Below are 12,123 nucleotides of genomic sequence, written 5' to 3'. Positions count from 1 at the left end.
TACCTTATTACCAAAGCAGTATTGCACAGCAGTGATCATAATGATGGCGCTTGGCTTGTACATGCAAATTCAGCACACACAACATTCTATAATATAACTGTGTTATTTGACGTGTCAAATTAAATGTGTATTTATTTTTTGACACGCAAAGACCCAAACTGCGTTCCATAGAATTCTACTGTCTGAAAAGGTACATACGCTTCTGACCCGGCACCGTTTTCACTAAAAACTGTCAGGTTTGAACGTTGAACAAAACCAGCAACAGGTCTTTAAAAACAATTTGATTGGATATTAACAAACGCAAACTATCTCGCCTACCACCTACATACATTCATTGGCTACATAGAAAGGAGGCGGGATTTATGGTAGACTAGTCGTCTTCGCAGGGGAGGAAGAGCAAGACGGACATCTTGGTGAGGTCGAAAGATTGAGTGCTAAGGTAATTCTTTAAATAATTAACTTTTACAAATATAAACTGCATAACGGTATACTATATGTGTTAATAGTCAAACTGTTGTTGAAATATGGACAGCATTGACGGCGGTCAGCTTCAACCACAGTCGTTTCTGAGCTAGCCAGTCGTTAGCTAGCTTGCTGGCTTACAACTTCTGTACGTTAGCTAGCTAACAGTCTTGCTGCTTGAAATTAATGTGTTTTGGGGCGATGATATTGCCACTGTGAAAAAATAACATGCAATGTTTGCTTGCTAAGAGTAGTTCACCTAAAGAGCTCCTGGGTCATTAATTGTGTCATCTTTTTATGATGAAACAAGCGCTTTCCTTCCCTGGACAGGCAAGGCAAATTGTGCGAGTTTGACTGTGATAAGTTGTGCTCGATTTAGCTTTGAAGGCTAGCCGGGTGGGCGTGGTGTAAATGTTTGGGACCATTCAATCGGCTGGCACATCGGGCTGTGACTTAAATCGAGTGCACCTACGTTTATTTATTGCAGCAAGCACACATGTAAATGGGCATGGACCATAATAACGAATTAATGCACACTGTTTAGTATTTGGGAAATTGACTACAGCATAGGTACCTTCATTGTCAAATAATGAGTATGTTTCATGTTATTAATTTATTTAATTAACCCTTAAATAAATTATTTTATTCAAACGAATTAGGTACCCTACACATGAACTTATATGGTATGTCAGTTTATCTATAGATGGCTATAATTAACACCTGTTTTCCCCCTCAGCTTGCCAGCTATCCTGCTCAGATGCCTAGACACTGCTCTGCAGGTGGATGCAAATCCCGTGACACCAGGGAAAATCGTAAGGCTGGCATTACCTTTCACAGGTAAGTGGATCCAATATAATTTTACCTAAGCATTAAGACGATGGCCTCTATTTTCGTCTGGCGCTATGGAGGCGCAAGTGTCTAACGCACGTTAGTTTGCAATTTTGTCATGTAAAAATTGTCGCACTGGCATTTTCAAGCCCTAACACCAGGTTTGGCAATTTACCTGTACAGTGCCTTGCAAAAGTATTCATCCCCCTTGGGTTTTTTTTCCCTATTTTGTTGCATTACAACCTGTAATTTAAATGGATTTCTATTTGGATTTCATGTAATGGACATATACAAAATAGTCAAAATTGGTGAAGTGAAATGGAAAAACTTGGAAAAGTGGTGTGCATATGTATTCACCCCCTTTGGTTGCACCAGATCTTATTTAGGGGCTTCATAGCAATTACCTTCAGAAGTCATTTAGATGCACTATTGTAAAGTGGCTGTTCCACTGGATGTCATAAGGTGAATGCACCAATTTGTAAGTCGCTCTGGATAAGAGTCTGCTAAATGACTTAAATGTAAATGTAAAAGTCACAATTAGTTAACTAAGCGGCACCATGAAGACCAAGGAGCCCTCCAAACAGGTCATGGACAACGTTATGGAGATGTACAGATCAGGGTTGTTCAGAGAACAAGCCTGAAACCATGTCGAATGATTGTTGACATCTAGCGGAAGCCATAAGAACGGAAATCTGGGCCCTAACCAATTACATAGTCAATAGGCATTCAATGGAAAACCACTCACAGCAAAATAATTCCACTTCCTAGATGGATTTTCCTCTGGTTTTCGCCTGCCATATCAGTTCTATTATACTCGCAGACATTATTTTAACACTTTTAGAAACTTCAGAGTTTTCTCTATCCAATGCATATCCTAGCTTCTGGGTCTGAGTAACAGGCAGTTTACGTTGGACACCTCATTCATCCAAATTTCCAAATACTGCCCCCTATCACTAAAAAGTTAATCAGAGAGGCAACAAAGAGACCAAAGATTAACCTGAAGGAGCTGCAGAGCTTCACAGCGGAGATTTGAGTATCTGTCTATAGGACCACTTTAAGCTATAGACTCCACAGAGCTGGGCTTTACGTTAGAGTGGCCAGAAAAAAAGCCATTGCCTCAAGAAGAAAATTGCAAGCACGTTTGGTGTTTGCCAAAAGGCATATGGGAGACTCTCCAAACATATGGAAGAAGGTACTCTGGTCAGATGAGACTAAAATTGAGCTTTTTGGCCATCCAGGAAAACGCTATGTCTGGCGCAAACCCAACACCTCTCATCACCCTGAGATATTTTGCATCTTCAAAGTGGTAAACCACTGGCTCGAATTTGTGTAAAACAAATTATACAACCCCCCCATAATTTAAAAAAATGTTTTAATTCCAGGTTGTAAGGCAACAAAATAGGAAAAATGCCCAGGGGGGTGAATACTTTTGCAAGCCACTGTATAATGTCAGCTCGCTTGCGCTGATGTGGCAGATATGGCAATATTTGAGGTTGTGTCCTTAAAAACAAGCTCAAAAGTGAAAATTCCATGCAGCACTAATGGGAAGTTTTAAGACTCACAAAAAGGTAACGGTAACGCAGTTAATAATGGCATGTATTTTGCGAGTGGAAGCATAGCGTATCCTATCCATGATACACAGTGCCCATGGAGTGAGAAGTTTATTTTGTACTGGTGATTTTCATAGGCTTGTATTTAGAAACCAACTAATGGTCTTCCCCCATTTAGTTTAATTTGATTAAAAACCAAGCATAGCCTACCCTCCGCTTAATAAATGCTGGTTTAACAGCATCGCACAGGTGTCTTTTTATCCTGGCCATTAGCCAAGTAGCCTATGAATAAAGGGTTTTAAATGGTCTACCTTTAATATTTGAAATATTATGCAGGTTTTTGCCCTCGTGCTTTTTCATTGTTTACATTTCACACAATTCACATGCTTGTTCGCCCCCATTTTCAAAGAGTGCCCCTTGTCGGATTACCAAAGACGCGCTCCAGTCCAAACTATTCAGTCCTATAATGCCACTCTTTTTTTTTTTTTTTTTTACTAATCTGCCTCGCAACATAGGCAACGATACAATTGACAGGAGCCTATTATTTTGTATAGACGTGCGAATGTTCTGCGTAAAGATATTTAGGTCTGCGAGTGCATAGAGTGCCTTGGAACGAGAGAAGCAATGAATCATTTTTATGACCGATCCTATTTAGAAATAACAGGATTTTAGTCAAATTAAAAGAGTAACTTATTAGAAAGATTCACAGTTTATGGTGTGAATGTACATGGCTCGATTGTAATGCTATTTTTGTAGAAGTGATAATATGATCTGTAAGATGGTTCCATGATGTTTATAAAACATTATAAATTTTTTTTTTAAAGAAATTACTGTTATAATGCTTGCAAATGTCAGTGGCCATTCCCTCTGTCTTTATATTGGATCTTTATCCAGCCCCTTTGAAAAGTTTGGATGTGCATCAAACCCTCCATAGTCTACCATAGATACCTTGTCTGTATTATACGCCCACGGGGAACAATTATGATTTACCATTGTGTTAGATTTGTTCAAATAGAGCCCTGTGACTTGTACAGTGCGTTCGGAAAGTATTCAGACCCCTTCCCTTTTTGCAATTGTTATTGCATTACAGCCTTATTCTAAAATGTATTAAATTGGATACCCCATGACAAAGCAAAAACAGGTTTTTATAATTTCTTCAAAATGTATAAATAAATAAAAAACATAACATTTATAAGTATTCAGACCCTTTGCTATGAGCCTCGGAATAGAGCTCAGCTACATCCAGTTTCCATGAATCATCCTTGATGTTTCTACAACTTGATTGGAGTCCACTTGTGGTAAATTCAATTGATTGGCACAGATCTGGGGAAGGGTACCAAAAATGTCTGCAGCATTGAAGGTGCCCAAGAACACCGTTGCCTCCATTCTTAAATGGAAGACGTTTGGAACCACCAAGACTATTCTTAGAGCTGGCCGCCCGGCCAAACTGAGCACTCAGGGGAAAAGGGCCTTGGTCAGGGAGGTGACCAAGAACCCGATGGTCACTGACAGAGCTCTAGAGTTCCTCTCTGGAGATGGGAGAACCTTCCAGAATGACAACCATCTCTGCAGCACTCCACCAATCAGGCTTTTATGGTAAAGTGGCCAAACAGAAGCCACTCCTCAGTAAAAAGGCACATGACAGCCCGTCTGGAGTCATGGTCTGATGAAACCAAGATGGAACTCTTTGGCCTGAATGCCAAGCCTCATGTCTGGAGGAAACCTGGCACCATTCCTACGGTGAAACAAGGTGCTGGCAGCATCATGCTGTAGGGATGTTTTTCAGCGGCTGGGACTGGGAGCTAAGTCAGTATCGAGGCAAAGATGAACAGAGAAAAATACAGAAATCCTTGATGAAAACCTGCTCCAGAGCACTCAGGACCTCAGACTGTGGCGAAGGTTCACCTTCCAACAGGACAATGACCCTAAGCACACAGCCAAGACAACTCAGGATATTTCAGTTTATTTTATTTTTAATACATTTGCAAAAATGTCTAAACCTGTTTTTTCTTTGTCATTATGGGGTATTGTGTATAGATTGATACATTACTTAAACATGTTTTAATCAATTTTAGAAGGCTGTAATGTCCAAATGTAACAAAGTCAAGGAGTCTGAATACTTTATGAATGTGCTGTAAAGCAGTAGCCTACTATGGCAGAAAAGTTGTGTTCCGTTATGAACTGGCTATCATCACCAACTCACTGTTTAGAAACTCCAAACCCTGAACATTTGTCATATATACAGAGGATTTTTAAATTAACGCAGACCGTCTACTTAACCATGTGCATGGCAGACTAATACATTATTACAAGTCTTAATTAAGTTCCTGTGGTTGCCAGGTTGCCAAAGCGTGGAACACCACGCCGGGACCTATGGATCATCAACTCGCACCGCAAGGGCCCACAAGGCCAGGGGCCATGGGACCCCCAGAGCAACTTCATCTATTTCTGCTCCAAGCACTTCACCCCAGAGAGTTTTGAACTCTCAGGTGTCAGGTATGTAGTGTCTCTTCTAACTGATAGAGGGCAAGCCTAAGATCAACATGCACAATGTCAAGCATTGGCTGGAATGGTGTAAAGCTCACCGCCATTGGACTCTGGAGCAGTGGAAACGCATTCTCTGGAGTGCTGAATCACGCTTCACCATCTTGGCAGTCCGACAGATGAATCTGGGTTTGTTGGATGCCAGGAGAACGCTACCTTCCCCAATGCATAGTGCTATCTGTAAAGTTTGGTGGATGAGAAATAATGGTCTGGGGCTGTTTTACATGGTTTGTGCTAGGTCCCTTAGTTAAGGGAAATCTTAAGGCTACAGCATAGTGAGATTCTAGATGATTCTGTTTTTCCAACTTTGTGGCAACAGTTTGGGTTAGTCCCTTTCCAGTGTCAGCATGGCAATGCCCCCGTGTAGAAAGCAAGGTCCATACAGAAATTGTTTGTCGAGATCAGTGTGGGAAGAACTTGCCTGGCCTGCACAGAGCCTAATCGCCTAACATCAGTGCCCGACCTCACTAATGCTCTTGTGACTGAATAGAAGAAAGTCTCCGCAGCAATATTCCAACATCTAGTGGAAAGCCTTCCCAGAAGTGTGGAGCCTGTTAGAACAGCAAATGGGGGAACAACTCTATATTAATGGCCACTATTTTGGAATGAGATGTTCAACGAGCAAGTGTCTACATACTTCTGGTCATGTAGTGTATGAAAATATATGGTATGTAACAGTGCATCAAGGATAACTGCCAGCATTTTAAATGATCGCCATCTCACCTTCTTACTTTACACAGTGGGTACCGAAGGCTCAAGGACGATGCATTGCCCACAGTCTTCGAAATGGTCATGCAGCCAGGAGGAAGGGGAGGGGGGGAAACTCCTAGAGGAAAGGGCAAACAGAATGTCATAAGCCTACAGACCAGGTAAGAAAATGGAATCAATTAAATGTATTTGTTATATTGTCTATCATATATATGGATATGAGAAGTACATGTAGCACGGTGTACAATTTGACTTTATGTTTAGAAACGATGAGTCGTTATTGTACATGTAGATCAGAGCTGGGATGCATGTTAAATGTCATCTATTCTTTTTTTTAAGGAGGTCCCACTCTCTGAAAGTAGAACAAAACAGCCAGAATGGCGCACAACAAGAAATTGAAGCGAAAAATATAGTTAGTGGAGAACAAGTTCAGGGCTCTGAGACACTCAATGGGGAACCTAATAACCGGATAGAGCCCCTCCCTTCCCCCCTGGGAACGTCTGCGCTGACTGTTGAAACACCACAGGGTTCCCCTCAACAACCATCAGGCTCTTCACCCGGAGACCCACCTGGCTCTCCATGCTCTCCCCGTCCTCATTCCCCATCGCGATACATGCTGCGCCTACCCCCACCTCCTGGCTTCTACCTGCCCAAGGAACACAACTATGCTCAGCATTGCCCCCTGGTGTGGCGGAAGCGTTACGACAGGGCCATCGACAGCCTGGAGAAGTCCCTGCGTCTGCTTAGTGCGGCCAGGCGGAGGGAGAACCGGCTGCGGCATGCGCTCCTGCGCCTCAGAGAGAATCGTCTGAAACACACCCTGCTTCGCTCCCGGGATGGAGCTAAGGGCAGGGGAGGTCAAATTCAGGGGTTGGAGAGGAGAGGACATGGAGATAAGGCAGGAGGTGCCAGCCTGGCAGAGCCAGAAGAGACTGAGATGGATGGAGTGCCAGAGGACATGGGGCTATTTGAAGACGGACCTGGGGAACCGATTGACTGGGGTGGGCGGGTCCGTACTACAGAGACTAAAGCTGGGTTGGAAGAGGAGGGGGGTTACTGCTTCTACTGTGGTAGAGGGCGAGAGGATGATGGGGTTAAAGTGTCCAGGGGAAGCTCTCAGATAAGGAAAGGTGGACAGGGAACTATGGATGATGGCTCTTGGAGCTCTCAGGTTGATGAGGGGGACAGAGATTGTCGAAGAGGAAGACGAATTCTAAAGAAGGCTCGAGTTCGAAAGGTTGGAGAGGCCACAACATATGCAGGAGCGCCACAGGAAAGCTATGAAAGCTACTACTATCACTGTGGCGCATCTGAGAGTGGTGAAGATGTACAGGTAGTCATGGTGGAGCTGCCACCTGAGAAAGGGGTGAAAGCTGCCGTGGAACTTCACTGCAACCCTCAGCTGTCCATCCCCCTGTTGCAAACACAATCACCGGTGGGCCTTCAGCAGATGCAGCACTCAGGCAGAGCAGCACTGCAGGATACCCACAGCCGGGTTCAATTCCTGCAGCCTTGCCCAGCCTCCCAGCAAGGGTTACTCGTCACAGACCTGAACTCAATAGAAGCAGAGCCAGTGGACAGCCAGCAGCAGCTGGAGGAGCCGGTGTTCTGGATGCAGGAGGGCCAACTGCTCTTAGTGCCTGTGCCCTCTGAAGACTGGCTGAAGGGCACAGTTGGGATGGAGGGAGAGGCAGAAGAGGTGGGAGCACAAACCATATTAGTGTCAGAGTTGGGATTTCCTAGAGACTTGGTGGAGGAGAAAAAGGGGCTGTGCTTGGAGGGTGGGGGTACAGGGCTGAGGGTTATATTGCCCACTGATGGACAGGGAGGCCACCACTCAGACATCAGGACTACTGTGGTGACCGGTGACGTGAGGGAACGGTTGAAAGAACACTTGGAGGGGTTTCAGCTCCAGCTTAGCAGTGAGTTTATTGACTGAAGGCTGTGTCATATTTAAGGGCCAAAGCCTTCATGTAGAGAGTGCAAAGGTGTCCGCACACTGTTGTTTTATATACATCAGCGAAGATGGTGGAATGTTAACTTATAACTTAAATCAGGTTGGAAAGTCAAGAGAACCATTTAGCAGGACAAATCAGTCAGTCATATTCTTACCAGCTTGTTATCCCAAAATGCAGCCCAACATGCTTCATAAAAATACAAAAACATTCCATTTACTCACTTCACGCAGGCTTGTGTAGTAGAGCAGTGGTTCCCAAACTGGGGGGTGCGCCGAGTGGTCTGAAGGTGCAATTTCGAAATTGGGTTGTGCATCATCAGTTCCTCTTGTCATGTCAGTCATTGCATACCTTAGAGAGCTATTTATAACTTGTTAGAAATCAACTCGCCCATGTCAGCTAACTTTCTTTCTTTTTTTTTTAAGCTAGGTTTTTTTAGCCTATAGATTCTGTTGGAATGTTTGAGTCACTCAAATATCACATGAATAAACATTAGACATGGCAAACTGTAGAATTGCAAGAAAATTTGCTTTAAACCTGCAAAATGTTCTCTAAGCCAACAAGAGGGGTGTGAACAGTTTGCATCATGAACAGTGCTTGTGTCCATAAAAATAGACATGGTGCACGCATGCGCGGGGGTGCGCGTGATGTTCCCCAATGCAGGAAGGGGGGCCCCTTGTGAAAACGTTTGGGAACCCCTGTAGTAGAGCATACAAAGTGTAATTGAAAACATTTCAAAGCATACATCACATAATTAACAAAATGCATTGTAAATCACGCTGTTACACTTGTCATTGCCTGTACATACAATTATTACAGTATTAATAAAATAACGTATAATAATTTCACCATCTGTAACCTTAAGACTTTGTTCATGCTTACACATTTCATGTAACTGATTACATTTGGCATGCATGTCATTTATACTGTATTACAGGGGCTGCCAAAAAGTTGCTGGAATTGCTATTTAGTTATTTTAAGACATTTCTATTAGTTTATTCACAAAATAGTACAGAAGTGTGTGAGTCACTGCAATGACCCCAAAATGACTCAAAATCTAGGTACGCAAAGCCCATCCCAAATATTGTCTTGGGCAATAAGGTACAGCCAAAGTAAGTGAGAAAATCATGTTAGATTGTATTAAGTGGAACATCCCTTTTAATTAGGGTGCCCTGTCCTAAACAACGTGCAACAATCTGGGGGCAAATTTAAACAATCCAGACTTGGACATTTTTTCTTTCTCCAAAAAATGTGTTTTACCCCTTCAACTGATGCTTTGATTATTCTTCACACTCAAGAAACTAGTGGCATCCTGCTATATATTTAACATTTTATGCAGTTAAATTCATACATTGTGAGCAGTTTTTTTTAACTTTGAAAAGGCCTAGGGCCTTTTCTCATTTAGAAAGTCAGTTCTCCATCCTCTGGCCCAGAATCTAGTCGAAGAGATGTCAAATCAAATCAAATTTTATTTGTCACATACACATGGTTAGCAGATGTTAATGCGAGTGTAGCGAAATGCTTGTGCTTCTAGTTCCGACAATGCAGTAATAACCAACAAGTAATCTGGCTAACAATTCCAAAACTACTACCTTATAGACACAAGTGTAAGGGGATAAGAATATGTACATAAAGATATATGAGTGAGTGATGGTACAGAGCGGCATAGGCAAGATACAGTAGATGGTATTGAGTGCAGTATATACATATGAGATGAGTATGTAAACAAAGTGGCATAGTTAAAGTGGCTAGTGATACATGTATTACAGAAAGATGCAGTAGATGATATAGAGTACAGTATATACATATACATATGAGAGGAATAATGTAGGGTATGTAAACATTATATTAGGTAGCATTGTTTAAAGTGGCTAGTGATATATTTTACATCATTTCCCATCAATTCCCATTATTAAAGTGGCTGGAGTTGAGTGAGTGTGTTGGCAGCAGCCACTCAATGTTAGTGGTGGCTGTTTAACAGTCTGATGGCCTTGAGACAGAAGCTGTTTTTCAGTCTCTCGGTCTCAGCTTTGATGCACCTGTACTGACCTCGCCTTCTGGATGATAGCGGGGTGAACAGGCAGTGGCTCGGGTGGTTGTTGTCCTTTGATCTTTATGGCCTTCCTGTGACATCGGGTGGTGTAGGTGTCCTGGAGGGCAGGTAGTTTGCCCCCGGTGATGCGTTGTGCAGGCCTCACTACCCTCTGGAGAGCCTTACGGTTGTGGGCGGAGCAGTTGCCGTACCAGGCGGTGATACAGCCCGACAGGATGCTCTCGATTGTGCATCTGTAGAAGTTTGTGAGTGCTTTTGGTGACAAGCCGAATTTCTTCAGCCTCCTGAGGTTGAAGAGGCGCTGCTGCGCCTTCTTCACGATGCTGTCTGTGTGGGTGGACCAATTCAGTTTGTCTGTGATGTGTACGCCGAGGAACTTAAAAACTTACTACCCTATCCACTACTGTCCCTTCAATGTGGATAGGGGGGTGTTCCCTCTGCTGTTTCCTGAAGTCCACAATCATCTCCTTAGTTTTGTTGACGTTGAGTGTGAGGTTATTTTCCTGACACCACACTCCGAGGGCTCTCACCTCCTCCCTGTAGGCCGTCTCGTCGTTGTTGGTAATTAAGCCTAGCACTGTTGTGTCGTCCGCAAACTTGATGATTGAGTTGGAGGCGTGTGTGGCCACGCAGTCGTGGGTGAACAGGGAGTACAGGAGAGGGCTCAGAACGCACCCTTGTAGGGCCCCAGTGTTGATGATCAGCGGGGTGGAAATGTTGTTGCCTACCCTCACCACCTGGGGGCGGCCCGTCAGGAAGTCCAGTACCCAGTTGCACAGGGCGGGGTCGAGACCCAGGGTCTCGAGCTTGATGACGAGCTTGGAGGGTACTATGGTGTTAAATGCCGAGCTGTAGTCGATGAACAGCATTCTCACATAGGTATTCATCTTGTCCAGATGGGTTAGGGCAGTGTGCAGTGTGGTTGAGATTGCATCGTCTGTGGACCTATTTGGGCGGTAAGCAAATTGGAGTAGGTCTAGGGTGTCAGGTAGGGTGGAGGTAATATGGTCCTTGACTAGTCTCTCAAAGCACTTCATGATGATGGAAGTGAGTGCTACGGGGCGGTAGTCGTTTAGCTCAGTTACCTTAGCTTTCTTGGGAACAGGAACAATGGTGGCCCTCTTGAAGCATGTGGGAACAACAGACTGGGATAGGGATTGATTGAATATGTCCGTAAACACACTAGCCAGCTGGTCTGCGCATGCTCTGAGGACGAGGCTGGGGATGCCGTCTGGGCCTGCAGCCTTGCGAGGGTTGACACGTTTAAATGTTTTCCTCACGTCGGCTGCAGTGAAGGAGAGTCCTCATGTTTTAGTTGCGGGCCGTGTCAGTGGCACTGTATTGTCCTCAAAGCGGGCAAAAAAGTTATTTAGTCTGCCTGGGAGCAAGACATCCTGGTCCGTGACTGGGCTGGTTTTCTTTTTGTAATCCGTGATTGACTGTAGACCCTGCCACATACCTCTTGTGTCTGAGCCGTTGAATTGAGATTCTACTTTGTCTCTATACTGACGCTTAGCTTGTTTGATTGCCTTGCGGAGGGAATAGTTACACTGTTTGTATTCGGTCATGTTTCCGGTCACCTTGCCCTGATTTAAAAGCAGTGGTTCGGGCTTTCAGTTTCACGCGAATGCTGCCATCAATCCATGGTTTCTGGTTTGGGAATGTTTTAATTGTTGCTATGGGAACGACATCTTCAACGCACATTCTAATGAACTCGCTCACCGAATCAGCGTATTCGTCAATGCTGTTGTCTGACGCAATAAGAAACATATCCCAGTCCATGTGATGGAAGCAGTCTTGGAGTGTGGAATCAGATTGGTCGGACCAGCGTTGAACAGACCTCAGTGCGGGAGCTTCTTGTTTTAGTTTTAGTTTCTGTCTGTAGGCAGGGATCAACAAAATGGAGTCGTGGTCAGCTTTTCCGAAAGGAGGGTGGGGCAGGGCCTTATATGCGCCGCGGAAGATAGAATAGCAGTGATCCAAGGTTTTTCCAGCCCTGGTTGCGCAATCGATATGCTGATAA

At 44.0% G+C, this 12,123-nt stretch overlaps 1 protein-coding gene across 2 annotated transcripts in view; it reads left to right on the top strand.

Moving 5' to 3' along the window:
* Positions 1–8,895, top strand: part of thap7 (THAP domain containing 7) — a 32,516-nt gene extending 23,621 nt beyond the window's left edge. The window contains exons 4-8 of one of the 2 annotated variants that reach the window (XM_052472076.1): positions 152–190; positions 1,199–1,299; positions 5,181–5,336; positions 6,125–6,253; positions 6,432–8,895. In XM_052472076.1, the coding sequence (XP_052328036.1) occupies positions 152–190; positions 1,199–1,299; positions 5,181–5,336; positions 6,125–6,253; positions 6,432–8,031 (2,025 nt within the window). In that variant the 3' untranslated portion in view covers positions 8,032–8,895. Of the gene's footprint in view, positions 1–151; positions 191–280; positions 440–1,198; positions 1,300–5,180; positions 5,337–6,124; positions 6,254–6,431 lie in introns of those variants that run through there. The other variant, XM_035795452.2, reaches the window with a different exon arrangement.
* The last annotated feature ends 3,228 nt before the right edge of the window (positions 8,896–12,123 follow it).

The sequence above is a fragment of the Oncorhynchus keta genome, chromosome 20 (assembly GCF_023373465.1).
Source record: "Oncorhynchus keta strain PuntledgeMale-10-30-2019 chromosome 20, Oket_V2, whole genome shotgun sequence".
NCBI classification, from domain to species: domain Eukaryota; kingdom Metazoa; phylum Chordata; class Actinopteri; order Salmoniformes; family Salmonidae; genus Oncorhynchus; species Oncorhynchus keta.
This window is presented reverse-complemented; position numbering and strand designations above follow the sequence as displayed.